This window comes from Acomys minous (assembly GCF_964271855.1).
Source record: "Acomys minous genome assembly, chromosome: 7".
In the NCBI taxonomy this organism is placed as follows: Eukaryota; Metazoa; Chordata; class Mammalia; order Rodentia; family Muridae; genus Acomys; species Acomys minous.
In genome coordinates this window covers 38,849,513-38,877,228 of record NC_140488.1, presented here as the reverse complement: position 1 = coordinate 38,877,228, position 27,716 = coordinate 38,849,513, and the positions used below count along the sequence as shown (strand labels likewise).

Below are 27,716 nucleotides of genomic sequence, written 5' to 3'. Positions count from 1 at the left end.
ATCAGGCGTTTCAGTTATTGCCCATAATCAGTCTTGATAGTAGTCTTCAATGAGGTGATGGCTTCAATACAAAGGCACCTGAAACAGAAATAACATTTAAGAGTCAAAGTAGATATGCTGACTGCAGACAGGATGGCAGGTTATACTTGTGCTCTTATAAGGATCTCCTTTCCAAGCATAGAGGCTTGAAAGGCTGGCAACCAGGGGCTTGCTTGGTTGATCCTGACAAGAGTGAGACCGAAACTGCTGGTTGAAAGGAGGCCATTATATACTACTGGGTCTGTCCTCATTGGTTGAAAGTCTGAGTAAAGATGATGTCAATAATGAGGTGAATTGTGACATCATGAGGCATGAAAGTACTGGTGCCTGGGCTATTCACTATAGAACAGGACACATTACAGAGCACTCAGGAAGAATATACTCTCCAAATTTTTACAGTGTATCAGGGGCTATAAAGAGAAAATTGTAGTACAATAAATGTACTAGGATAGAGATATGTGCAGGGTAAAGCTAGAAGACATATTAATGGGATATTTACTGTAGATGGAGTTTCAAAAAGGGCTGCCCAAATGAAGTATTATTTCAGGTGGGCCATTATGCATAGGATTTTCCCTGGAAGAGAAAGAAGGGTTCGTGTGAGATATATTATAGGTGCCAGTCTGGGCAAAAAACCAATGACAACTACATAGGAAAGCCAATCATAGACTTATTACTAAAATTACAGCAAATTAAGGAAAACATGTAGTGTTCTAATCCAAACTGGAGCCATACCTTGTACATACTGCTGACTAAAAATCCTACAGTAACTTATCAAGTTTTAAAGAACATGTGTATCATACATGTTATATATAACATGTAGTTATCATATGTACAATATTTACATATAAAATGTGCATTACTGTACACCACATAATAAATGTGGCCATACTTTATAGGTATTTTTATGCCACTAAAATAAATGTGCATCTAACAGAAAAAAATCTTGCTACTTTGGTTTAATACATTTGTTTTAGACATAGACAAACTCTGCCTCAAAATGGAAGCTGTAAAACAGAAAGTGGGAAACTCTAACTCATCTGGCAGCAGTGAAGATGTTCTAGAAAGACACTTGTGTCTCTCAATCGATTACACTGTTAGAACAATGGACCCAAATCAAATAGGAATTTCTCCAGGAATCTCATCCTTGGAGGAGGAAAGAGAACTAGTCTCCCAAAGTGATTTCAAACACTTCTCACAACTTATCAGACCACTTTACAGGATGAGAATGAATCCCATAAAATGATGGGTCAACAGTGGGCAAAAGCATATCTTGACTGGGACTGTTAAAGTGTGCATATCTTTGACCCTTCATTTAAATTTTGTTCTTATGAAAGGGTTTGCTTCATCTTGTTGTCACTCTTCCCAATATGGCCACATTGATTACATCTCCTTATTCTCCTTACCATTTTCACTTGGATCTCTTAACTAGCTTATTGGTGATGGCTGGCCAGACTTGACTTGGAGCACAGGTTGTGACGCCTCACTCCAAGTTTCATAGCAGTACTGGGGCCTGGACTCCTTAAAGCCCTGCTGCTGTCTCACTGCTTTTCTGCCCATAGTGTTAGTAACTCTTGTAAATGAACTCTTTCCCCCTAGTTAAAAGAGAATTCTTAGACTTAGTCAGGCAGTTTGTTTAGGAAAAATGCCCAAATCTGAGTGTGAATACTAATCTCCATGATGACTGAATTTGTCTTGTTCCCATTTCTCCTTTTTTACTTATTTAGACATCTCCCCATATCAACAACATAATCAAGTATTTTCTTTGCAGAAACCTAGTAATCAATATGGTTGGTGTGATAAGCTGCAGCTAAAGCGCCAAACAAGAAAGCAGACATAAAATTAAAGTAACAATACTTATTTCCTTTCCTGCATCATTTAATTTTTCCTGCTGCTGAGAAAGAGGGCCTCTATAGTATAAATATAGCTGAAATAATTATTAACATATACTTGGAAAAGCAAAGCATGGAAAATTTATGATCTACCCTTATACATATCAAAACACTTTGATTATAATATATGAATAGAGACATAAAATTATGTATCATAAATTCATAGGGAATGGCTTGGTGTCTGCTTGAATGGAAGTAGCTTAATCAAAAGCAATGGTTTGAGGGAGAGATAGACTTACTTTTCCTTATGAGTGTGCACCCTGATAGCTGTAACACAGTCCAGTCAATAACCACACACCTATGAGTGTAAAGGAAGGGTTAATGGGACTTGGCGGGTTTTTAAAAATGAGGACACAAAATTGGGCACGTGGGGAATGGGAAGAGATAAGGGAATAGATGACAGAAGGAGCTGAATGTGATCAAAAAGCAATGGATACAATTCTCAAAATAATAAAAAAAAACATTGAAGTAATATAGAAAGACTAAGAATTGTGGGACTCTCTGTTGGGCAAGCAGAGTATGCTTTCAAAAAGGTATTTGTAGATCAGAACGAACAACCCAGATGTGAGTTCCTTGTGGAATTGTATGGTCACAACTTAAAAATACTACAAAGTCCTCAGGGCTGGACCTTGAGTAATCACAGCAGGCAGAGCTTTCTCAGCTGAAAGGAAACAGCTAGTGTACTCTCTCCCTACAGAACTATTCTTTCCATATTTTGTCAGCACATTTCAGAGACACAGTCTCTGAATACAGGGCAGTGCTTAGGACTACAGTTTTTATAGTTAACTAATGGTTAACTGAGTCTTTGTTGGCATTATCATAACATGTCTGCAAAGTATACTCATCCAGCAATAGAACTGACTTTTCTATAGTGCAAGAAGCCTGTAGGCACATTATTTCTTTTTTATGTTTTTTTAATTGAAAAATAAAATCATTCATATTACATTTCAATTGCTATCCCATCCCGTGCATCCTCCCATTCCTCCCTCCCTCCTGCTTTCACCCCATTCCCCTTCCCTATGACTGTGACTGATGGGGACCTCCTCCCCCTGAATATGATGCTAGGGTATCAAGTTTCTTCTTGGTAGTCTGCTATCCTTCCTCCAAGTGCCATCGGGCCTCCCCATCAAGGGGACATGGCCAAATAAGGGGCACCAGAGTTCGTGTAAAAGTCAGTCCCCAGTCTCCACTTAACTGTGGAGAATATTTTGTCCCTTGGCTAGGTCTGGGTAAGGGTTTGATGATGACTGCACATATTGTCCTTGGTTGGTGCCACAGATCGAGGAGAACCCCTGGGCCCAGATCAGCCCATCATAGTGTTCTTCTTGTAGGTTTCTGGGACCCTCTGGATCCATCTATTTCCCTATCTTCTATATTTCTCCCACCTTAAGGTGTCCTCACCACTATCCCTTTTTCCTAGGAAGTAAAGACTTTCATGAGACATGCCCCTTGGGCTAGTGTCCAGTTATAAGTGAGTGTATACCATGTGAGTCTTTCTGCTTCTGGGTTAACTTATTATGATCATTTCTAGTCCCATCCATTTGTCCACAAATTTCAGAAATTCCTTGTTTTTAATAGCTGAGTAGTATTCCATAGTGTATATGTACCACGGTTTCTTTATCCATTCTTCTACTGAGGGACACTTAGGCTGTTTCCATGATCTGGTTATTATGAATAAGGCTGCTCTGAACATGGTTGAGTATATGTCCCTATTGTGTGCTGGAGCACTTTCTGGGTATATTCCAAGGAGTGGAATAGCTGGGTCTTGAGGAAGCCCGATTCCCAGTTTCCTGAGATAGCGCCAGACAGATTTCCAAAGTGGCTGCACTAGACTGCATTCCCACCAGCAATGAAGGAGTGTTCCTCTTTCTCCACATCCTCCCCAGCATGTGTTGTCACTTGAATTTTTGATCTTGGGTAAGCACATTATTTCAAGGAACAAGCACAGTTGCCTAAACTGGGAATATTTTTGGAGAAGTTAGCTCATAAAGTATTGTGAAACCTGTAATTATGGAGAGAATAATTTTAAAGGTCTGAAACAATTGATAATTCTGAGATATGGAGAATAATTGGCAAAAGAGTAGATTATTGATTATCAGTAGTCAATGACATTTCATTAGAAACAGAAGACAACGTCAGAAGAAACCTTCATATCATCATTTGCACAGAGAAACATGCATCAACGACAAGTCTTACAACAGAGAATGGGAGTACAACGTGCAACAGCGGACCTTCATATGGACGAGGAGGTTGAACATCCTGCATAGTGCTGCCAGGAAATCCCTACTTCATACTAAGAGGGGGCTGGCTGGTTGCATATGTAGGATGTCCCATCTCCTGGCCCACTTCGTCATGACAGATACTGGAACGCCATTCTGCTTGACTGAAAAGCCATGTACGTGGAAGAGACAAAGATGTTGAGCTACATCGCTAGGAAGACTTTGATGGGTATATTTATTAGAGGGTAGCAACTTACTGCTGTAACTTTAACTAACAAAAGGTAGAGTGTATAGGTCTGCCTTAAACCATAGGAGCTGGCAAGAGGATGAAAAATCTCCAGAAATTCCAATGGATACACATGCAGTGCTTTAAGAATTGTACCACCTTCTCTTAGCATTATGTCAACATAAGGAGATTTGGTAATTGGATATCTTTATTTAGGATATTCAGAGGCAGAGTACCTAAAGAAAGAGAGAATCCAATTTCTACTTATTGAAAGAATGCCATTTATAGAGTGAAAAGTATAAAAATTAGGACTAGATTGCTAAGTCAGAAGTCATATACCTCATATCATGAGTTAAGAGATGATTCAATAATTGTAAATAGAATAGAAACACTGTTATTTCAAGCAAGAATACAAGTTACAAAAGGGAGAAGGGAATAATTCCAAGAGAGAAGTTGTATGTCCAGCAATATTTTGAAAACATAATTTGTTTGAAGTAGCATCCAGTAAGATCCAAGGGACTTAAAATTGTATTATATAAATGATGCATATTTACAATTTGTTTTCAATATTAAGCTTGCCTCATGAAATTTTTTGTAAAATAAGCATTTATTTGTCAAAAATTTGAATACCATTGATGTAGTTTTACAAATTTATTTACAGTCACAAGTAAGACTTTTAGATTCTTATGTTTTCACATAAAAAGAATAACATTTTGACTTTTTATATGGTTAAACATAGACTTATGTTTTCCATATGATTCATGACTAATTAAAAAGTAATAGTAAAAAAATACGGATTTTCAAAACGGGCATGGTGGCGTAAGTCTTTATTCCCAGCACACGGGAAGTAGAAGCAGGAGGATTGTTGTGAGTTTGAGGCCAGCCTGGTCTACAAAGTGAGTCCAGGAGAGCCAAGGCTACACAGAGAAACCCTGGCTCAAAAAACAAACAAAAAAAATAGATAGATAGATGACAGATTTTCTATTTCTCTTACAAAAACTTGAATAAGAATTTTTGAGACGTGTCACTGTAATGAATTGTTTTACTCCAGTTATTGTTTCTAGTATTTGCTCCTAGACAATTAAAATCTCTAGATTATTTTTATTTCCTTATATACAAACTATAATTTATTCTCACTGAACCTATTGTTTCTAGAAGTTTCAGATTTAGTAGGCCTAGAAGCACATAAATTAATAGAAAAATTTATCTCTTGTTTTCCAAAGCTAAATATGTTGTTTAAATACCCATTTCAGTGAAAATTAACAAAATACTAACAGAGGTTAGCAAGATGGCTCAGTGTGTATGGACACTTAGGACTAAGACTGACCAACTGAGTTTGATCCCTGAGGCCCACCAATTAAAAGGAGAAAACAGAACCTACAAACTGTTCTCCAGCCTCTAGCCTCTACATGTTGCCATGTCAAGCATCAGCACCATATATACACACACTAACTAGCTAGCTAGTGAGCTAACCAAGTAAAGAAAGCAATGAGTGATACAGGGAGAGCCATGGACCTCAGTCTTAGAGTATTCGTCTAGCACCCATAGGGACCATGCATGGTTTAAGCCTTACAACTGTAAAAATAATAAAAGCATGATAATAAACAATGAGACAGTGTCCTTTTCAGTTCCTGAAGCTGATGGAGTTAAACTACATTACCTAAACTGTTGAATTACTTCTACTAGCTGTTGTTTCAGAGTAAATTAAGCAAATTTAAGAGAGTTCTTAGTATCTATACATAAGTAAAATTTTTTTGTACTAGAATGACTTTTGTATCTATTCAAATGATTTTAATATCTAATGCTAAAATAGCATTTTCACAGCCATTAACATAATAGATTAGCTAGGTGTGTATTGCAGTTTGAATTACCATTTCATTACAGCAATTACTGTTGTTTGCCATGATGTATTAGTTTCTTGGTATTTTTCTGAACCCTGTTTTAATATTGTGATTGGAATTTTCAATATATATAAATGATTGTTACTTGTCGCTAACCTGTTTAAAGGCTTTCCAAGTTGTTATGTTGGCATTTATTGATTTATGAATTTTTTTGTGTCCCTGTTCCACATTCTCTAGTGGGCTGCTTATCTCCGTTTGTGAAATTTTCTGTAGTTTCTTTTGGTGTTTGTTTCTAGCTTACTCCACTACAATAATATGGAATACAAAAATTGTTTCACTTCCATGTATTTAAGACATTTTCTGTGTACTAATAAACAATCTCTGCCAGAGAATGTTTTTCAACAGAACTTAGATAAAATGCTCTGTATATGACATCTAGGCCCATTTAATATATCATAACATTTTGCTGTGATGTTTTTCTTTTATTTTTGTGGCAATAACCTGCAAATTGGGGAAGTGGAAGTACTAGAGTCATCTACTGTTATTGCTTTGGTTTCAATCTATGACTTTATCTAGTGGTGTTTCTTCAATTAATTTGAGTGCACTTGGTTTCAGTGACTATGTTTACAATTGTAATGTCCTGATAAATTCTGTCTCTCTCAAGATTTATTTTATTACTAAGACTTCCCAATGCATCTTAAATTTAATTTTTCATTTCCAGTATTTTTGTCTGTTTTTCCTTTTGGGGTTTCTCTTTATTTAATATCGTTTTGAAAGCCTATAATTACTCCCTCATTTTATTCAACCATTTATTTGTATCTCCTTAGAATTCACTCTAGAGTTTATGTTTGTCATCTCTGATTTCTCTTATCACACTTATAATAACTCTTTTGAATGTTTTTGTCTGGAACTTCATTTAATGCTGCCACACTGGGTGTTGTTACCATGAGACTTTCAATTTTTTTAGAAGACATGTCTCGGGAATTTTATAATTTTAAGTAATTTGTGGGGGTTTGGTAATACTTAATAAGCATCAGACTGAAGTAGGGTTAAGATGACAATTTATTTTGTTAGACTAGTACTCAAGGACTAGATTCTATCCCAGAATTCCATTGAAAATAGAATAGTAACTGAAAAAAGCTGTCACTACCTAGATGTGAGCCCACTATGAAAATGGAGGAATAGTCGACTAAAGACAATCATCTGTTGAGCAGCCATCATTGTATGGAGTAAAGACACATTGATAGTGCTACTTCCAGTAATATATGACTGTGGGTATGAATGGAAATGGTGTATTAGTTACTTGTCTTGTTTTGGTGGCAAAATACATGATCATTATCAAAGTTATTGAAAGGAAAGGAGAGATTATTTTAATTAGTAATTGCAGAGGATATAACCCAGCACAGCAAGAAAAGTACAGTGATAGAAACATATTATGTCCATAATCAGGAAGCACAAAACAATGAATGCCATGAAATGGTACTACCTAATATCAATAATCCCTCACAGACATGTACAGAAATTTGTTATTATGATTATTCTAAATCTCATCAGTTTGGCAAGATGTACCATCAAGAGTGGTAAATTAAGAGGGAAAAAAAGGAAGAAGAATCAAAGCAAGAAGTAGTTGTTAGTATTAGGTTAATAAAAAGTAGAGAAGGGACTGTGAATAATATGAAATACTATAGGGACAAAAGCAAGTTTAGGTGGCTTTAGGCTAAAAGATTGAGAGGTAACAGGTAAAGATATGTTATCAGATAATATAGAATAGTCCCATTTCTCAGAATGCCAAAGCACACGACACTTTGTGAATTCTGCCACTCTATGTTCTTTGGGATGGGAAAATGAAAACAAACAAACAAATACCCAAAACCAAAACAGATGAAATAAAAAAGAGTAAGAAGGGAGGAAGAACTATATGGCAAGAAATTTGCCTTGGATTCTTGTTTGTTTCTTTGTTTGGTTTGATTTGGTTTGGTTTGGTTTGCGGGGTAATTTTTTGAGACAGGGTTTCTCTGTGTAGTCCTAGCTGCCCTGGACTCACTTTGTAGACCAGGCTGGCCTCGAACTCACAGAGATCTGCCTGCCTCTGCCTCCCGAGTGCTGGGATTAAAGGCATCTGCCACCATGCCTGGTTCCAGTTTGGCTCGTTAAACTGACATAAGATATTAAATAAAAGAGGAAGCTAGGTGGTAATATAGGATAGGGAAAACTGCCTGGCCTTGTTGCTGCATTAAGTTTCAAATCTCTTGAGCTTCTTTTGTAGCTTCTATAATCCTGTCTCACAGTGGCTTGTCTTTTGGAATGCATGGTCCAATTTGTCCCTCTGGCTCTTCCTTTGGATGGTTAGATTACAGATGCTGTAATTATTAATTTTCAGGTATGGAGAGTCATGTCTTGATTCTTCATGTGTCTGCATTAGAACTAGCACATCTAGGATTTAGTCAATGGTTGGATTACTTTGATTATCTTCACTCTTTCAGTTGAAGTTTTTATAATTTTTTTTCAGGAATAGATTATAGTATAGCTTCTACCTTCTGGACTGCTATGCCTTCTGCCCACATGTTCAGAATACTGGATTTAAACTCCAGCATAACTCCAAGAACAGAAAGATAACCATAAAAGTAACCACAACTGATTGATAAACCATCTATAAAAATACAATAATAGTTAATTTAAAACAAGCATCTGAGCCTGAAAACATGGGTCAGTGGTTAAGATCACTGGCTGTTCTCCTCTTCTAGAGGCTCTGAGTTCAATTGCCAGCCACCACATGGTGTTTTATCACCATCTACAATGGTACCTAATGCTCTCTTATGATGTGCAGATATACAAGCAGACAAAGTGCTCATATACATAAAACACATAAACAAACAAAAGATGATAATTAAATATAAATAAAAACACATTTTAAACTCATAATATTTGGTAAATAAGCAAGCATAGAACAGTATATGCTAAAACATTAGTTACTGTGTGTAGAAATAGAAAGAAATTAGGCATATAAATAATTACGTAATTAATCTCAGAACAACATAGATACAAAGAGGGAAAAAGAAAATAGAATGCAAGGAAAAATTAAGATGAGGGATCTATGCAATAGAGTCCAAGATAAAGGCAGAATGAAAAGAGATAGAAATTTAAAAAAATACAACCAAACCTCAACAATCTCAGTACTAGGGAGGATGGCTCAGGAAGACCTCACATATCCATTTATAGCCAAGGTTAACCTTTTTCTCTGTAAAAGCTCACTTTAGATTAAGGCAAAGTTGGGGTGGGCACAGGGCAGAACAACAGGGTTCACAAAGTTGAAATTAAATATACTAAATAAGCAAAATATAAATGTGAAGGAGAGACAACTGGACAAGGCCTCCCATCTGAGTAGCAGTGCTTCAATGAGATCAAAACCTTTGTGGGATTCTGCTTCTTCTGGTAATCTGTGGTTTAAACCACCACTAGAGTGTGTGGTACACTTGGTACCCTTTCTCTAGATACTAGATAGGGCTTTAAGTAAACTTTGCACTGGCATGCTTCAGACTTTTTGGAAATCATTATTAAGCACTTGCCACAACTTGTTCCTCTTCAGCTGTGCTAGTGAGTCTCATTCTTTTTTTCAGTATTCACTATTTTTTTTATTAATTTATTCATATTACATCTTAATGGTTATCCCATCCCTTGTATCCTCCCATTCCTCCCTCCCTCCCATTTTCCCCTTACTCCCTTTCCCTATGGCTGTGACTAAGGGGGACCTCCTCCCCCTTTATATGCTCATAGGGTATCAAGTCTCTTCTTGGTAGCAGGCTACCAAGAAGTGAGTCTCATTCTAATCTGAAGTGTCCACAACATGGGACTCCACAGAGTTCTGACTCAACAGTTTTTTCCATACAGTTAAAGGTTTCAGCAAGCCCAGTCTCCAAGTCTAAGCTCCTGATATGTGTTCTGTGTTCCCAGAATGGGCCTTGCATAGAAGGACCTCTGCACACATACTCACTTCTCTGGGAAAACAATACACTTCTTCTTTGGAGGCTAAGTTTTTGTACTTTCTGAAGTTTCTTTCTTTGCTAGTGAAATGGCTACTTGTTCAGCATAATTCATCTTAGACTAGCTGGTCTCCAGTTCACCCAGTAAACATATGGACGTCATATGCCATATTCTATGCCCTGAAAGTGGCCTCCTGTAAAACATTACATATAACTTTGCTTCTGAAAATAAGGTTTCCTCATATTCAGCTATGACTTTAGATCATGTATATTCACTCATTTCTCTTAAAAATCTGCATTTATGGTAGAAAATAACAGATATAACAATTCATCCAATGAAACTTCTATAAATGTCATTTTAATTGCAACTGGAAATGTAATTATACATGCAAAATATGTCAAGCAAAGTACTGTAATCAACAGTACAATCAACTTCCATGGCAGAAATAACTCGAGAAATCTAGAGGTGATAACAGGCCAAGACTGTAGCTCAGTGGTAGAGCACATACCAAGCATGCACAAGAACGTATAGGTTTAATCCCCAGATGAAAAAGAAAAAGAAATGATAAAAGTCAAATTCATCAACACTAGGCTTCTGACACTTGCCCCTTGTTCCCACAATTGGCCTTGCATAGAAAGACCTTTATATCTAAAACACATAGGTATAAAATCAGCCAGGATCTTTTAACAATGGCTTGTACTTAGGGGACTTTCTGGTGATGAACACTTGAGTAAATGTCACGTTAGTTGAATTTTCCACATCCCCCACTTCCATATAATTAAAAAATATGAAATAATTTCTGCCATGTGATGTTGCTAAGGCTCTAACAAAACCCCTCAGCTTTTTGATCTAAATGACTTGAAAAAAACAAGGAAGGCTGGTTCACACTAGTTCTTAGCCCTCTGGAGGTTGAACCAGGAGAATTGCCACATATTGAATACCATATATGTCTACATAGTGGTTTCCTCAGCTACATTAATGAGAGTCTGTCTCAAAATCAAAGAAGAAGAGGAAGAGGCTTGGTTGAGGAGGAGAAGGGAAAGAAAGAGAAAGAGAAGGAAGAGGAGAGGGGGAGAGGGAGAGAGGGAGGGAAGGATGGAGGGAAGAAGGGAGAGAGGGAGGGAAATCTGATTTATACAATTGCTTCAATGGGAAATTTAAAAATCTCTCAACATATGCAAAATTCATTAAAACTAAAAATTATGAAAAGTAATTAGAAAATGTGGCAAACTTAAGGGAAAAAACAGACTCTGGTCATAGGAACCTCAAGAATGGAATTAACAAATATTTTAGATCAATTACTTAATTTACTCAAAGAGTTAAAGAAAATAGTGAACAAAGAATTAAAGTAGACAAGGAAATTATGTTGCAACAAATAGAAAACATACTTAAGTGTTTAGAGTGATAAAAGAGAACCCAGCACAAATTCGGGAGCTGGAAAGTACAATAACTGAAATGAAATACTCACTAGAGTGATTCAACAACAAAAATATCAAAAATTTAACCTAACTATACCTTAAGTAACTAGAGAAAAAGAGCAAGATCCAACAAGCAAAATGATAGGCATAATATAGAATAAGAAAATATACAATTCAGCAATCTTAAACTTCTATGAAATTTTAACAGTTTTGTTGAGAAGAACTAAGGAAAGAAGAGGGGAAAAGTGACACAATTCACTAAATTAGATGCCAGGGTGGCATCTAATTTTTAAAAATTCTATTTAACAAAATAGAATTGAAAGACTAAACAGGGAGGGGGTCAAAAAATGGAACAGGGGTTAAGAGGACTTGACAATCTCTCAAAGGATCTTGTTTCAGTTTTCAGCACCCATGCCAAGCAACTCAACAAATACCTATAACTCACAGATCCAGACAATCTAATGGTGTCTTCTGTTCTTTAACAACAAGCATGTAGGTGCATGAGCATAAATAAAAATAAATATTTCTTTTAAAAGATTAGGAAACAATACAATAAATAGCATATGATAAGTTAAATAATCTAGATTAGGAAATAATATATAACTCTGAGGGAAAACGAAAGAAGAAGCAAAAGTATTTGTGATCATATATATATGGAAAATCATGAGGAACCTACTGCAAAAACTAGACATGAGAAATGACCTTGGCAAAGTTACAGAACAGAAGATCAATAAACTAAAGTTATCTTCAGTGCGGTACACAACAATAAACAATTATAAGAGCATCTGAAAAATCTCATCTACCCTATCAGCTATTAAAAGAACCAGAGTAATAAGTAGATGAACATAGATAACCCCCAACACAATTGTCAAATATCCCACTATGAAAAATAATTCCAGTTATATGGAATGTTCAAACTAAATAAATCTGTAATGACAACAAACAAACTTGAGGCTGCCTAGGGCTAAGGAAGTAAAGAATGGGTTGCTGACTCCTTAATGGATAGTGTTTTTCTTCAAGAATGATAACATGTTCCAAACTTTGAAGAAAGTCAAGTATGTATAATATTGTGAAGCTACTAAATGGTTTGGAATTACACTCATTCAAGCAGTTACTCTTATGTAAAGCATACTGTAATTAAAAAATTATAACACTGATGTTATCATCACTGGGAAAAACTCTGAAATTTCACTGTGGTGCACACCTTTAATCCCAGCATTTGAGAGGCAGAGGCAGTCAGATCTCTGTGAGTTCAAGGCCACTCTCGTCTACAAAATGAATTCAGGATAGCTGGGACTCTATTCTACAGAGAAACCCCATCTCAAAAAGTTAAACTAAAATAAACGTTATATAGAGAAAATACATAGACTAAGTGGAAACGTATAGTCAGTACAATTTGGATAACATGTTTTTTTTTCTCTTTTCTTTCTTCTCTTTCAGATTATGTCTGGCCATTACCTAGATATTTGTGCCCCGTCTGGATTTCACTAGATGTGCTATTTTCAACTGCGTCCATCATGCACCTCTGCGCCATATCGCTGGACCGGTATGTAGCAATACGTAATCCTATTGAGCATAGCCGGTTCAATTCGCGGACTAAGGCCATCATGAAGATTGCCATCGTTTGGGCAATATCAATAGGTAAATACCTGGCCATAGAATTGCAGCGGCTATGCTCAATACTTTCGGATTATGTACTGTGAACAACCCTACAGACGTCGACTGGTAACATGCGTTTGATCGGGTTGTCGAGTAATTATTCTTAACCTACATATCTGATATTTAGGTTAAAAATAATGAAAGTAGTATAATGCATATGGATATGAAGACCTAAGCTTTCCATTTCTGTAGCTAAATTATTTTTACATTAATATACCAATGGATTCTGCAACACAGATAAAAAATGCTATAACAATTACAAAACTATACGAAAAAGTTTAAATTTGTAAGATATAACATTGAAATCAATGAAAAGAAATATCTTTTCAGAATATTTGTCCTATTGATTTTTACATATTCCATATGCAAATTTTAAGTGGAAAAATAATAAGGAAGTTTGAATTGGTATAAAATAAACTTATGGAAATTTGTGCTTTTATTAAACAAAATTTACTATTTCTCATAAATTTTAGTTTGTGAGTTCTGTTTAAACAGGACTGTTTAAACAGCTGTTGACTTTTTAAAAAAGATTCAGAGTATTTCAAGAGAAATAAATGATGTTATTTCACATATGTAAGATATGCATAAATATTTTGATCATGCTGATATTAAAGTCAAGAATTTTAACTAGATAGAGGTTAGAACATTTTTATTACTCTCTCCTTTCTTTCACCCAGTTGAACTTATATTTTGTCTCATTAAATAACTTCTCTTCAACCTTATGTTTCTTTGAAACAGTCAGATGGAGACGATAATAATGTCTAGTCCTTTCTCTGCACTTCATGAATCTTCTAAAGTTTTATCTCTAGATTAGTCAAGCAAATACATTTATATCACTTGTAAGATAGTTTTGTCATAGCAGCTGCATATCATTCTGAGACTGTGCATCAGGAGACCTTTAGATAGCAAGCCATGAAGTTTATCACAGAATTGCATAAATCTATATATGAAAAAATGTGCTTACAAAGTTCTGTTCACATTGTCTTCATTTATAAATCAGCATATAAAGTGTTAGAAACCAGTATGACATTTTTAAGATAAAATAATATGTTACAGAAAGATTTGATGAAAAATGATAAATTGTGTATTAGAAGGAAATAAAAGAATGCAAGAGAAATGCCTAACTTCCAGACTTTAAAGAAGAATATCATAGATAAATAAAACAAATTCAAAAAGTTATATTAAGGGTAAAGAAGGAAACTAGTTAAGAAAATATAAAACACAGTAAATGGCAGAATTAAAGCCAAATACATCTCAAATTTTATTAACTACAAAAATCTAAATAATAGTCTAAGAATGTCAGAATTCAAAAACTATTACAGCTCTATATAATATGTGAAGTATATAAAGTAAAAAAAAAGCAAAAAAAACTTTAAAGGTCCCTTCCTCAAACACCAACACCAACAAAAATATTGTACAGCAAGCTTATTAGTAAGAATAAAATTTTGCTAAAAATATTCTGTAAAATGTTTACTAAATGATGATGAGACATTCAGTTCATCTGGAAAATATAACATAATAAAATTTCACGTACACCATAATTTGAACTCATGCAAGGACAGATAGACATATCTACAATGAACATATAAGATCTGAGCAAGATACCCTTGGTGATGATATAAAGACCAAGAACAAAATTGCTAGTTATTTCTTAGGTATTAATATATCAAATTTAAAAGTATTTGTTCTCAAGACTATATTATACTGTTAAACATATTGTACTTCATATTATATCGGTAGTTCCTGTGTTAAAAATTAATGTATAAGTAAAAGTATTAATGCAGCAGTTTTAAAAACAATAAACCTATTACATCTTAACATAAACAATTCTAGAACAATGACTATATTTGAAAATACGATCAGTGAGAAGAGGAGCATTGTTTTACCAATCTTTATCATTGGATTTGAAGACATATTCCTTTTGTATTATGTTTGGTCTGTTATTTTCATATATGCATCTGCATCTAATTTATTGAAATAAGCTAATTTTTAATTACATTAAAATAATATACTACATCACACAGACAGCTTTAATACAGGAAAGTATTTTTATAATTACTTTAGATAATTGTTGAAGACTTGGCATTGGACTAGAACTTAGCAAGTAGTAGCTTCTTTAGTCACAATGTAGAATCTGAAACCATTTCTCAGGATTTTTTTATTGCCTGCCACAATGAAATACATAGGTAAATTATTCACACTTGATTTAGTAACACAAAGCATTGGTCACTGAGAAACTGTTGGTTCCCCAACTATGCACACCTTCCAAAAGTTTATTATTTCTTATAAGATATCAAAATGTCATGAGCACTAATAGTCACTGCTGATTCTAACAGAAAAGAAATCGAGAGTAAGAATCAAGGGATAAACTTTTAAGCTATTTTTTATTAAGTTCTAATATTTTGGGGAAAGGTTAAATTATGTCATTGACACAAAACATTATTCTTGTTATCTGACTTGGTATTTCTAAGAGCTTGTTAACAGTATAATTGCCATTTCTTATATATGCTCCATGATGTCATTTATAGATGATGACAGATTCATTTGACTCTTCCTTGTCTTAAACCTTTATTAGTCTTGCTTTATTGCCCTGGCAGGGCATGCAAAGGAGTGTTCAGTGAGAGTGGAGGTAGAAGACAGTTTTCCTTCTTTTCTGAGTAGAAAAGTATTAGTATTTCAATATTAAGACTGATGTGTGTGTGTGTGTGTGTGTGTGTGTGTGTGTAGGAGTGTCTCTTCACGGTAAGAAGGCTTGCCTGGTATGTATAAGGCTCTAGCATAGGGAAACAAAGAAAACAAACACCTTGTGTTAGTTGCAGCCTTTTCAAATATCCTTCATCAGATTCAGCAAGTTCCCTTTCATTCTATATGCATTGTGGCTTTTTCATAATACGTGTGAATTTCCTCAAATCTTTTCTGTGTCTAGTATGATGAGTATTGGATTTACTTCCTCTTTTATTTCTTAGTAGATTACATGTTTTTGAATTGTGACTAATCTTGAATTGCTCAAATACATTTCATTTGGTAACGGACTTTCTAATTTCTATATAATTGGACTGTATTAAAATTTAATTAACCTTCTTAGTTAATTGTCCAGAAAGATTTTACTTTTTCATTTTGTTTTCTTTGGTGTCCACTTGTGGTGTGAGGACTGCATATATGCCTTATAGAATCTGAAACATCTCTATATCTTTTTTCTTAGAAGACCTTTAGCACATCATTTTTCTTTAGAACAATTAATAATATAGTCATTTAGCCTTCCTTAACTGCAGGGTGTGTGTGTGTGTGTGTGTGTGTGTGTGTGTGTGTGTTTGGTCTTAATTGTTGATTTAATTACTTCATCACGAATAGGAATATTATCATTTTGTGTTTCATATTATTTTAGTAAATGGACATTTTCAAAGAAAAAACTGTATTGCATCTAACGTTTATAATGTGTTAGCACAAAGTGGCACACAAAGATCTTATATCGCCCTTTTAAAAACTATATAATACTTTGTTGTTTCCTATTGCTGAAAATTGCTTTTTCTTTCCAATTTTGCTAATAGTATATAATTTTTTTATTGAATTTGTCCAAGAAGCAGTTTTACTCGTGCATTTTCTCTTGTACTTTCCAGTTCCACGTAATTGAGATTTGCTCTTTTTCTATTTTCCTTTCTCTGCTTACCTTGGGCTAAATTCACCTTTTTGACAGAAATTTCATTCAGTGACTCTTCTTTGGATTTGGTTTACTCTCAAGTCACAACTTTCAAAGAAAAATCCGTGTATTCATTTGAAATGTTTTTTAAATTTTTTTTATTTTTTACATATACATTTATATTATTGCACATATATACAATAAACTGCCTGCAGCAAGAAGAACCATGACACAATCAAGAATTATATAAATGTTGCATTCTTAGTGTTTTGGTTATTTGTATTTGGCAGCCTTGAAGAAAACATCTTTCCTATCTTGGTGCATCTAAAATTGTGAATGTAAATCAGTCTCCATCACATCTTGTCATTGTCAACTTAAAACATCTATCTAGACCTAAAAACATCTTTACACCTAAACAACTAAGCTTCATTTTAAAACTCAACTATCTGGTCTTAAACTCCATCAGAGACTTGAGAAGGAATAAACTTGATTACCTGAGTATATTGAGAGTGCAGGTGTAGCTTTCCAAATAAGAAGATGACAGAGACAGTTTTCTACCTGAATAGTCATCCAAAACTCTCTATGACATTGGAGCATCTTCTTCAGCCTTCTGGCCAAATATATCTGACAGACATTTTTGTGAAGCAGGAACTATTGAGGACTTGCTTACCCTGTCTTGGCAGAGTTGGACCGTTGACTCGGCCTGCACCCAATCTTGCCCATTTTTAGGCAGAACTCTGTGTTAGAAACGAGGACATTTTGTCCAGTGGTTTTTTTTTTTTTTGGCCACATTTGAAGCCATCTACATAAGAAGGTTCTTTAAAATCTTTTAAAACATAAAACATAATAGCTACAATTTTTTCTTCTAAGCACAGTTTTCATTGTATCCCATAGTTTTGTTACATGAATTTTTCATTTTCTTTATTTCAGCATTTTAAAACTATCTTATTATTTCTACTTTAAATCACTATTCTCAGAGGATTGAGTTGCCTAATTCCCAAAGAATTCCAGTATTTATGTGAACTTCCTGTTATCTTTGCATTATTGAATTCTCCTTACATTCCATCTCCACTGCAAAGTATACTTTTTCTACTTTAAATCCTTTGAAGCTGATTGAGAATTGTTTCCTGACTTGACATAGAGTCTATTTGGAAACTGCTGTGGGTTCACCTAAGAAAAAGTATTTTCTGCTGTTGTTCTGTGGAACACACTATAAATATCTATTAGGTCTATTGAGATTACAGTATAGGTTAAGTCTTGTAGTTTCTTGTTAAATTTCTGTTTATTTGACATGTCAGTGAAAGCTATGTAGTACAGTGTCAATTCTGTTTTGGAATTAGCTGGTTTTTTAAAGTTGTGTAATTATTTTTATTTATCTTATAATTTTTTCATTGTGGGAATATGTGCCAATCATTAATATGTCAGCATGACCAATTGCCATTTTTATTACTTTAGTTTCTGTTAGTTGAGACTATTTTATTGTAAAGGTTACTGTACATCTATATCAGCTCAGAGTTTGGGTGGGGAAATTAATCTGCTTGAGATTTCTGTTTATGTGAGGAGCTGCTTCTGGTTCTGTTTTTGAGATTCTTTTATGGTCTTTGTAATTTGACACTTTATTACACTCTCTCTGTACATGTTCCTTTTTAACTTTGTTCTGCTTGGACTTCATGGTGCTTATTGGATATGTAGAAAATTAGTTCTGTTCAAATTAGTTAAACAATTGGCCATTACTTCTTCTGACCCTTTTTGTACATCCTTCTTGACAGAACACCAATTGTGCATGTGTTAGCAAACTTGATATCTCACATGTATGTGAGAATCTCTTGACTTTTCTTCATTATTTATTCCTTCTGTCCTTCAGAATGCATTATCTCAGTTGATATTTCTCTCTCTCTCTCTCTCTCTCTCTCTCTCTCTCTCTCTCTCTCTCTCTCTCTCTCTCTTTCCTTACTCTTTTTGAATAACAAATCCACTATTGAGACTCTAATTTTTCATATCAATGACTGTGTCAACATTTTTCCATCCTTCCCGTCTATTCTCTCCATTTTACATTCAATGATAGTAAAGTTAAGCATGTGAATGAGATTGTGTTATTTGATTTTCTGTGCTTTGCTTATTTCATTAAGCACAGTAATCTCCAGTCCCATCTATTTTGTTGCAAATGACAAGACTGTCTATATATATGTATATATGGCTGGATAGTGTACTATCATGTTCATACATTAAATTTCCTTTATCCATGTCTTGTTTCCATTTCTTGGCTATTAGGAGCAATTTTGCACAGAATGTGGAGATGCAACTGTTTCTTTGATATACTCATTTAGTTTCATTCAGAAATATATCCAGTAATGGAATTGCTACATCTTTTAATTTAATTTTTAATTTCTAAAAGAAACTCAGTACTGTTTCCCATAATGACTATACTCATTTGCATTCTCAACAGCTACATGTAAGGGCTTCCATCTCTTCACCCCGTCATCAATTCTTGTGGGTTTTTTCCCCCTTAGAATCTTCCTAACTCTTTCTCATTGTGGCTTTTATTTGCATTTTCCTTATGATTAATGATGATGAATTGGTTGTGAAATATCGGACTGGCTATTTATAAGTCTTCCCTTAAGAAATGATTTAATTGGGCTATGGGGGGTGGTTTATGGGTTTCTAATGTTGCTATTGAGTTGTGTGAATTCTTTGTACATTCTAGTTATTAACCTTTTCTCAGATGTAGAGTTTGAAAATACTTTTTTAAAATCTCCAAGCTTTCCCTTAATTCTTTTGAGTGTTTTTTATATTGGACAATTTAATATAAACCCATTTGAATATTTCTACTTTTCTTTCTTATACTTTAGCATTTAATGTAGTCTCATGTGTAGTATTTAACTTTTAAATCCATTTTTAGTTGTTTTTACACATGGCAGTTGAGAGCTAATATCATTCTTCTGCAAGTGGACATCTAATTTTCCCAAAACAATTTAGTCTTTTGCTAATAACTGTTCTTTTACTTATAGTAAAGGTTCATTGCATGTATGTGTACATTTACTTCCAGAATTTTAATTGTTTTACTAATATATCTGACTATTTTATACTATTATCATGCTGTCTTGATTACTATAGGATCTTTAAAAATATCCTGCTTTATACATAGGCACCAATGGTTACACACTTCTTTCTTCCACTACATTTTTATATGTTATATATTTTAGTATGTTGCATTTCTATTAGTTTTTTAAATTCTGGTTCTAACATATTCATTTTTTAAGAACAAAGTTTTGGAGATGGAGATATTGCTTAGCTTATTCTTTTACAGAAGACAAGGGTTTGGTTCTTAGTACTCATATGACAGCTCCCAATTGTCACAAACTCCAGTTCTAGGGGTTCCAGTGCCCTCTTCTGGCCTCCAGGGACTCCTGTATGCATGGTGTGCACATAAGCTCTTGCAGGCACATGCATACAAATAGCTAAAAAAAAATAAATTTTGAAGAAGGAAATTCTTTACTTTCCTTGGATTTTTATAATTTTCAAAGTTTCTTTCTTGGGTTTCAATTTCTATTTCTATTTCAATGGTCAGGAAAGATGCTCAATATGATTTTTTTTAATTTGAGGTTTCTTTTATAGCCTATAATTTTCTGTCTTTAAAAAAAATCACATGCACTGTTGAAATACTGTGTATTCTGCAACTGTCAAATGTAGTGTTCTGTAGATGTCCCAAAGTTCATTGAAAGTACATATTTACTTTTCTGCAGGTTTTTCTTAGTGTTAGTGATGATTTTTTTTCTGTCTAAATAGTCTGTCCATTGCTGACAGTGACATTATATAGTCCCTAATGATTATTATAAGATAATACTAACTATCCTTTTAGGTCTGTTAAAATTTGCTTCATAAGCTCAGGTGTTCTGATATAAAGCAAATATACACTTCTTCCTTCTATTCCATATTATTCACATGTATGCAATTTTATCCTGATGAATATGGATATAAATATCCATTTACCACCATAAAATGACCACGTCTGTCTCTGTTATTGTTGTTTTGATTAAATGGCACTCCATCTGATATATGTTTGGGTACTCTTGTTTTCTCTTATATTTCATTTGCATTGCATCAACTTTTTGTAACTTTACTTCCAAAATAAATTTGGCCTTGTAGATAAAGTCATGTTATTTTATCCATACACTCATTCCATGTCTTAAACTAGAGAATTATTCCACTTCCACTTATGGTAGTTATCAGTAGGCAGTGGTATACATCTTTTTACTTGCTTTGTAGTTTCAGTGTAGTTCCTTTTTACTCTCAATTTTTCTCCTGTGATTAGATACTTGACTCTAGAGGTATGCTTTGATTCCTTGCTTATCATTGTTAATGTGTCTATTATAGTTTTTTCCCTTATAGTTATTGTGAGGCTTGCAAACTTATCTTTTAGCTTTGCCAACTGTTTTAAAATGATAAGAACTGATCACAAAACAGGAAAAAAAACATAAGAAACCTTACTACTTTTTGAATGTTGGGTATTATATTTTGTATCTTTCTATTTTATATATATTTTAACATATAGCCATATTTTAGTCCTCATACTGAAGACATAAATGTTATACACACCATGTTTACAGTATTGGAACATTCAATGTTTCTATATAAATACTCGTCAAGAAGTTTTATTTCTTCCAATGTTTTCTTCTTATCCTTAAGAATCTCTCAGTTGGAAGAGCACTCTTTACTAGTTCTTTGAAAATAAGTGTCATGGTGATATTCTCAACTTTCACTTTTGTAGATTTACCTATATTTTCCCCTAATGTCCTTTGGAAAAGCTTATGACACTTATGCATGTGAGTATGTGGTGAGCACACACATGCTACTGCACTGTACGGAAGTCAGAGGACAACCTGTGGTGGTCACTTCTCCCCTTCACTATGTGTGTCCTAGATATTGAGCTCTGGTCCTCAGACTTGGTGGCGTCACCTCCATCTACTGAGCAACCTTGCCAGTGTATGAACATGAACATTTCTCCTTGATCACAAGAAATTACTTTAAGGTCTTTAATCGGCTTTCTCTAATAAACTGCTGACTCGTTTACCCAAATCTCATTAAGGCTCTTTGGTTTTACGAACAACAATATCACCTAAAAATGAATAAGAAATAGTATTTATTGTGAGTTCTGAGACAAGCCCTTTTCTCTTTCTCCTCATATTAAAATCGTCTACTTGTCTTATGTGCTCAGCATTTAAACTCTGATGTATGTTTATAGTTATGTGGATTTATATGACTTGGGGTTGATTGATTTCCTATAATTTTATATCATTGGATTTTAATAAATTTGAGAATTTTTTATCCATTAATTTAAAAATATGTCTTCTTTTCTTTCCTTCCTCACCTCTTGGTATTTCATGAGTAATAGTCGCCCCCCCCCCTCTCTCTAGTGTATTGTGGAGTTCTCTTACTGGTTGTAAATCTCTATTGTTTTTTAGTGTCCTTGAGTTTTCCACACTATCCTATAATAAGTCAGTTTCTCGGATAAAAGATTAAGAACTACTTGCTTTACAGTCAATTCTTAACCAAGATAAAAGTTCAAATGGCACAATTCTGGAACTGGCATTGAGAGGGATAGGGATCCTAGCTGGATTTTCTGAATAATAAACGCACAATAGTCTCTGAGGGCTTGGTGGAACATTTAGGCTTTTTGCTTGTTTAACTTGAGATGGAACTGCTGCTTTACAATTTGTGAAAATAACAATTTAGGCCTCTGCATTTTTAGCAGCAGAATGCAAACAATAGAGCTTTCATTATATGAATGAGGCTTGAGAAAAACAGTGAAGTCCCTGCTTATCAACTACGTTCACCCAGATAATAGTTTCCTTGGCAGGATGAAAAAATGCTGATGTCAGCCATGCCTTGAAACATATAATTCAAGGTGAAAACTAGGAGTATGGGAAAGTCTTGTGCACTGGCTGTATCTAGGTCAAGGAAAGATTGCTTGTCTCTTTGAACTGGGAGGCAGGAAGAATAAAATGGGTATTATTCAGACACTACAGAATCTCATTATTCATATTGAACACTAGTAGTAACTTTCTTGATTAAATGTTCTGCCAGTGCTTAATGCCCCCATGACTATTCTAGAAACATTTTCCTCCATGATTAAGATAGAATCCAACAGGACATTCTCCACAATTGAGTGGAGAGTGGGGCCTGACTTTCACACGAACTCTGGTGCCCCATATTTGACCGTGTCCCCTGCAGGGGGAGACCTGGTGGCACTCAGAGGAAGGACAGCAGGTTACCAAGAAGAGACTTGATACCCTATGAGCATATACAGGGGGAGGAAATCCCCCTCAGTCACAGTCATAGGGGAAGGGAGTAAGGGGAAAATGGGAAGGAGGGAGGAATGGGAGGATACAAGGGATGGGATAACCATTGAGATATAACAAGAATAAATTAATAAATTATATTAAAAAATAAAAATTTAAAAAAAGATGGAATCCAAGACATCTGGTAAACTTAGGCAAGGGCTATATGACTGACCTATACCACCACACTTCTTCGTTCCTTTGTAGTTTTTAATTAGTTGACTATGCCTTGCTTTATCATTATTTATGTGAATAATACTCTGCACTATTAACATATTTAATTATTGACTTCAACTAGCTGAACATTTTAAAAATAACTTAGAGTCTTTCTCTGGTAAGTTCAATATCTAGGCTCCCTGGGAAAGATTTTACTGGCTGCTTTATTATCCATCAGCCATGTGTTTTGTTTCTTTGGATTAGTATATTTTTATTGCTACCTTTGACTTGTTGGAATTTATATTTTCCCTATTTCCTAGAATTTGTTTTTTCCACAATTTATTATGATTTAATAGCTTTTCTGAAGTAACTGTACAAAGTATATATTCTTTGTCAATGAAGTGTCTGCCTCATTAGTTTAGTGACCAGCTGGTAATTAGATAGAGGTTACTTTCATGTCTGGAAATGATTAATCTGCCTCCTTGCCAGGGTCTGTGTTATTGTTGAGACACATCTTCATCTTTTAGCTGGGGAGTTTACAAATCTCCTGTGGACTTTACATCCTGCTTGCACAGAGCCTCAGGGTCAGCCAGAATTGAGAGCTTAGGGCCACCTGGGATCCTTACAAAGCACAGCCTTAGGAATGAAAGCATACTTAGATAGAGAGATCTAAGTTGTGTCCTGTTTGACAAAGCCATATAGGACAAACTCTGTAGGAAAGTTCCCAGCTCCAGCTGTGGTCTCTGAGACACTGAAGGTTCACATTTTCTTGGCCAGGGCAGCCCTTCAGGAGCTCCTTAGTAAAGGACTTACCAAGCTGGTTTCAAAGCAGAGAGCCCAAGTAATTTACACCAGAAACACAAAGGGTGGAGATGCCCCAGCAGCTGGTGAGCAGGTTCAATCAGCTGTACAATTGGGAAAATAAAACTTTATTAAATCAAGACAGAGAGAGAGATAGAGATAGAGATAGAGAGAGAGAGAGAGAGAGAGAGAGAGAGAGAGAGAGAGAGAGAGAGAGAGAGAGAGAGAGAGGGAGGAGGGTTTACCCTGAATTTCTGTTGATTCCCCTGAGTCTGCTTCCTGAGCATTGGGATTCTAGACATGTACCACTAAGCCTAGCTGCTATATCACATTTAACCTTATATTCAGATAAGATTTGTGAATTCGTCACTGTTTCTTGCTCATATCCTTTCTTTTTGTCCTCAAAGCATTTTTCTCATAATGAAATCTATCTACATTTCTGTTTCCATTTAATAATAATGTTTCACCTCACCTTCAGTTTTTGAAAATTGTTTCACAGGATATAGATTGGTCAATCAAGTATTATATTTTTGTCCACTTTTTGCATTTAGCTGTTTTGATGACTTCATGTTTTCTAGTGATGTGAGAAAATAATCATATTTTTTCCTCTTCATGTATTACGTTCTTTCTTACTAATGGTTCCAATTTTTTTTTATTACATCATCTTTTAAATATATCATTGCAGTGTTGAAGCTTAAACTAAGATCTTAAGCATGTCAGACAAGTTGCACACACTCTATTTTATATTTTAGAACCAGAAAACTATTTGTCCTGGTGTAATAGTTTAGTTTTTGAGTTTTGGGTTCATTCAGTTTCAAAGAAATCTAGGTTAAGACTTGTTTCATCTGTTCCTGAAAGTATTAACCACTATTTTTTCAAATACATTTGATGTTCCTTTTCCTCTCTGAGAACACACAAGTTGCTCTACTTAATATTATTTCATACATATCAGCCTTTGTTCTTTTTGTTTTTCATTATGTTATTCCCTAATCATTGATGTTCCTGGCCTCTTACATTTGCAATTCTGTCATCTAGTGGTTTTTAGCTGTGTTGACTATTATAAGCACTAACATTTCTATTTGCTCTTTCTGTAGTTGTTCTTTCATTGACATTATTATCTTTCAAGTGATACTGTTTTCCTTTCATTCTTATTAAAACACTTACTTTGAGGTTTAGTGTGTTAATTTTTTTTTTTATCAAGCCTAGTGACCACTCCTGGTCTACTCATATTAACTTTCTACTTTTAGTGCTTACTAATTCCACTTTCTGCTTCCTTGACTTAAGTAGCTTATTTAAAGAACTGGATATTGTCACCCTCTGTAATACTCTGAAATTATTTTATTTTTAAGAAGATTATTGTTTTTCCCTTCTTGGAGACAGTAAATGTTCAATGCTCTAAGTGAAAACTTGCCTTCCTAACACTGTTTATCAACTGATATGTCTGCTCAATTTTCCTGTTTTCTAGGTCCTTCTTTGTTACCACGCCTTATAATTGTCTCTTTTGGAATAGGGATTACAACACTATATGCCTTTGTAAATATCTGTGTGTATGTGTGTGTGTGTGTGTGTGTGTGTGTGTGTGTGTGTGTGTGTGTGCGTGCGGTGTGTGTGTGTGAGTGTGTGTGTGTTTGTGTGTGAGTGTGTATTCTCTGTACTTTTTAATGTATTGTAAGCATAATTTTAGTAAGATAGGTGGATTTACAAATAAACTGAGCATCAACAACCTATAGAACACAAGCATGTGGTCCAATATCTATTGATCTCAGAAAGGGAGGCTTAGATAGCCTGAGACAGGAAACATTGAGGTATATTAAAAGTACATATTACTGCTATTGTATGTGGAGGTGTGAATGTGCCTTGAAATATAAATGGTTAATTACTGAATGATTTTTTTGCATTGTATAGGAAACAGTAGAGTATACAACTGATCATCGGAGAAATTATCTTTCTGTGCCAGTATCTGTAGACAGTATGTAGTGCTATAGTTTTACTTTGCACATTTGACCCCTTTGTCTCTCTGGTCCTCTTATTTTTCTTGGTGCACCTTATTACAGATTCTTCATTAGCATTCAAATTTATAAAGAACAAAATTTTGGCTCATATACATTATCTCAATATTTATGTGATTTCTTTAGCTTTGTTTTTGCTGTAGCCCTTCTTTATAGTATTGAGTTTGTTCTTTTTGAGATTTTAGCTACAGAAACTCAACTATTTCTTTTCAAATCTAAGCATTCATAGTTAAAATTCTCCCAGAACATTGCTTTTTGCTATTATCACAAGCTTTAAATGCTGTCTTTCCAATCGTCATGGTTTCTTTTCTTGTCTACGAGGTTTTAAGATAACCATAATTTTCCCATTAAAGTAAGGAAGAAGGAGTAAAATTACCTGTATCTCACTTACCATGGATTTCTGTCATTCAGCATCTGGCAAGGCGGTCTGGGTCTCACAGCCCATGGATCGGTCTAGGCGTGGCTCGCTTCCGGACTAGACCGGATGGACTTTCAAGGTCCAGTTTCTTGCTCAGGGGCAGGATACTGCCCGCAGGGTGAGGCCCAAGGCTGGGCACTGGTCCAGGTTCTGGGTCTTACAGGGGAGGTAGAAAATGAATGTTACAGTTTAGCTCTTTTAGAATGAGAGTGTTGGTATCAGAAGGCAGTGGAGACTCGGGAGCTCCACAAGCCAACGATGATACCAAAACTGTTACAGCTCTTTGTTTGAGCTGCTGTGTTAAGCTTCGGGGAGAAAGCAGGCAGATGTCTGAAACCCACCAACAGGCAGGTCTGGTGAGAGGCAGGCCTAGGGTGTGCTTTACCTGTGGTCAGCACCGAGTCAGCAATAACAATGGAGCAGGTCCCGGCAGCTTGCAAAGGCACTTCTGCCATTGCTGTCTGACCACCACGTATCTAGCTGTTGTTCCCTCCCTTGAAAGAAATGTCATCTCAGACAGTCATGGCGGAGGAATAGCAAGCACCAGGGCCAGCAAGCATGCCAGCCAGCCTTTATTTTTAAGCCTTGGGCAGTGGGAAGGGGTTTTGAGGTGAAAGTGTCTGATTCTCGAGGGCAAAGTGTGCCAGGATACTTAATCTACATGCAGTGGTACAGTAGCTCATATACATGCAGTAACACAAGGGCCCAATCACAAAAAGGAGAAAACAATAATTATCCTATGGTTGGGAAAATATCTTCTAGGTATGATTAAAGGTCTCTGCTGGAGGCTAGGAGCTCCTCAACATAGGGTGGGGTACTTCCAGGAATTCCCTGTGCTTGAACAAGTTTCTTATCAGGAAAGGGTCTGGACTATAATCTTCCTTGAGGGCTATGTGACACTCCTTACAAAATCTGGGGTTACCACGTCAGGTGGAGTGGGAACCCCACTCCTACTCATCCTCCCCTCCTCTCATACCTGCCTTCTACTCTTGCAACTTTCCCCTCCAAACAGAAAAAAAAATTCCCTGTGGAATCTGTAGTGTATCACAGAGTGTCCCACAGTATACCCTTTTGTCCACACTTCT

At 35.2% G+C, this 27,716-nt stretch overlaps 1 protein-coding gene across 2 annotated transcripts in view; it reads left to right on the top strand.

The window, feature by feature from the left end:
- HTR2C (5-hydroxytryptamine receptor 2C) overlaps positions 1–27,716 on the top strand; it is a 225,252-nt gene that overhangs the window by 184,342 nt on the left and 13,194 nt on the right. The window contains exon 5 of one of the 2 annotated variants that reach the window (XM_084789846.1): positions 13,054–13,254. In XM_084789846.1, coding sequence (XP_084645972.1) covers positions 13,054–13,254 — 201 coding nt within the window. The remainder of the gene's footprint in view (positions 1–13,053; positions 13,255–27,716) is intronic. The other variant, XM_084789847.1, reaches the window with a different exon arrangement.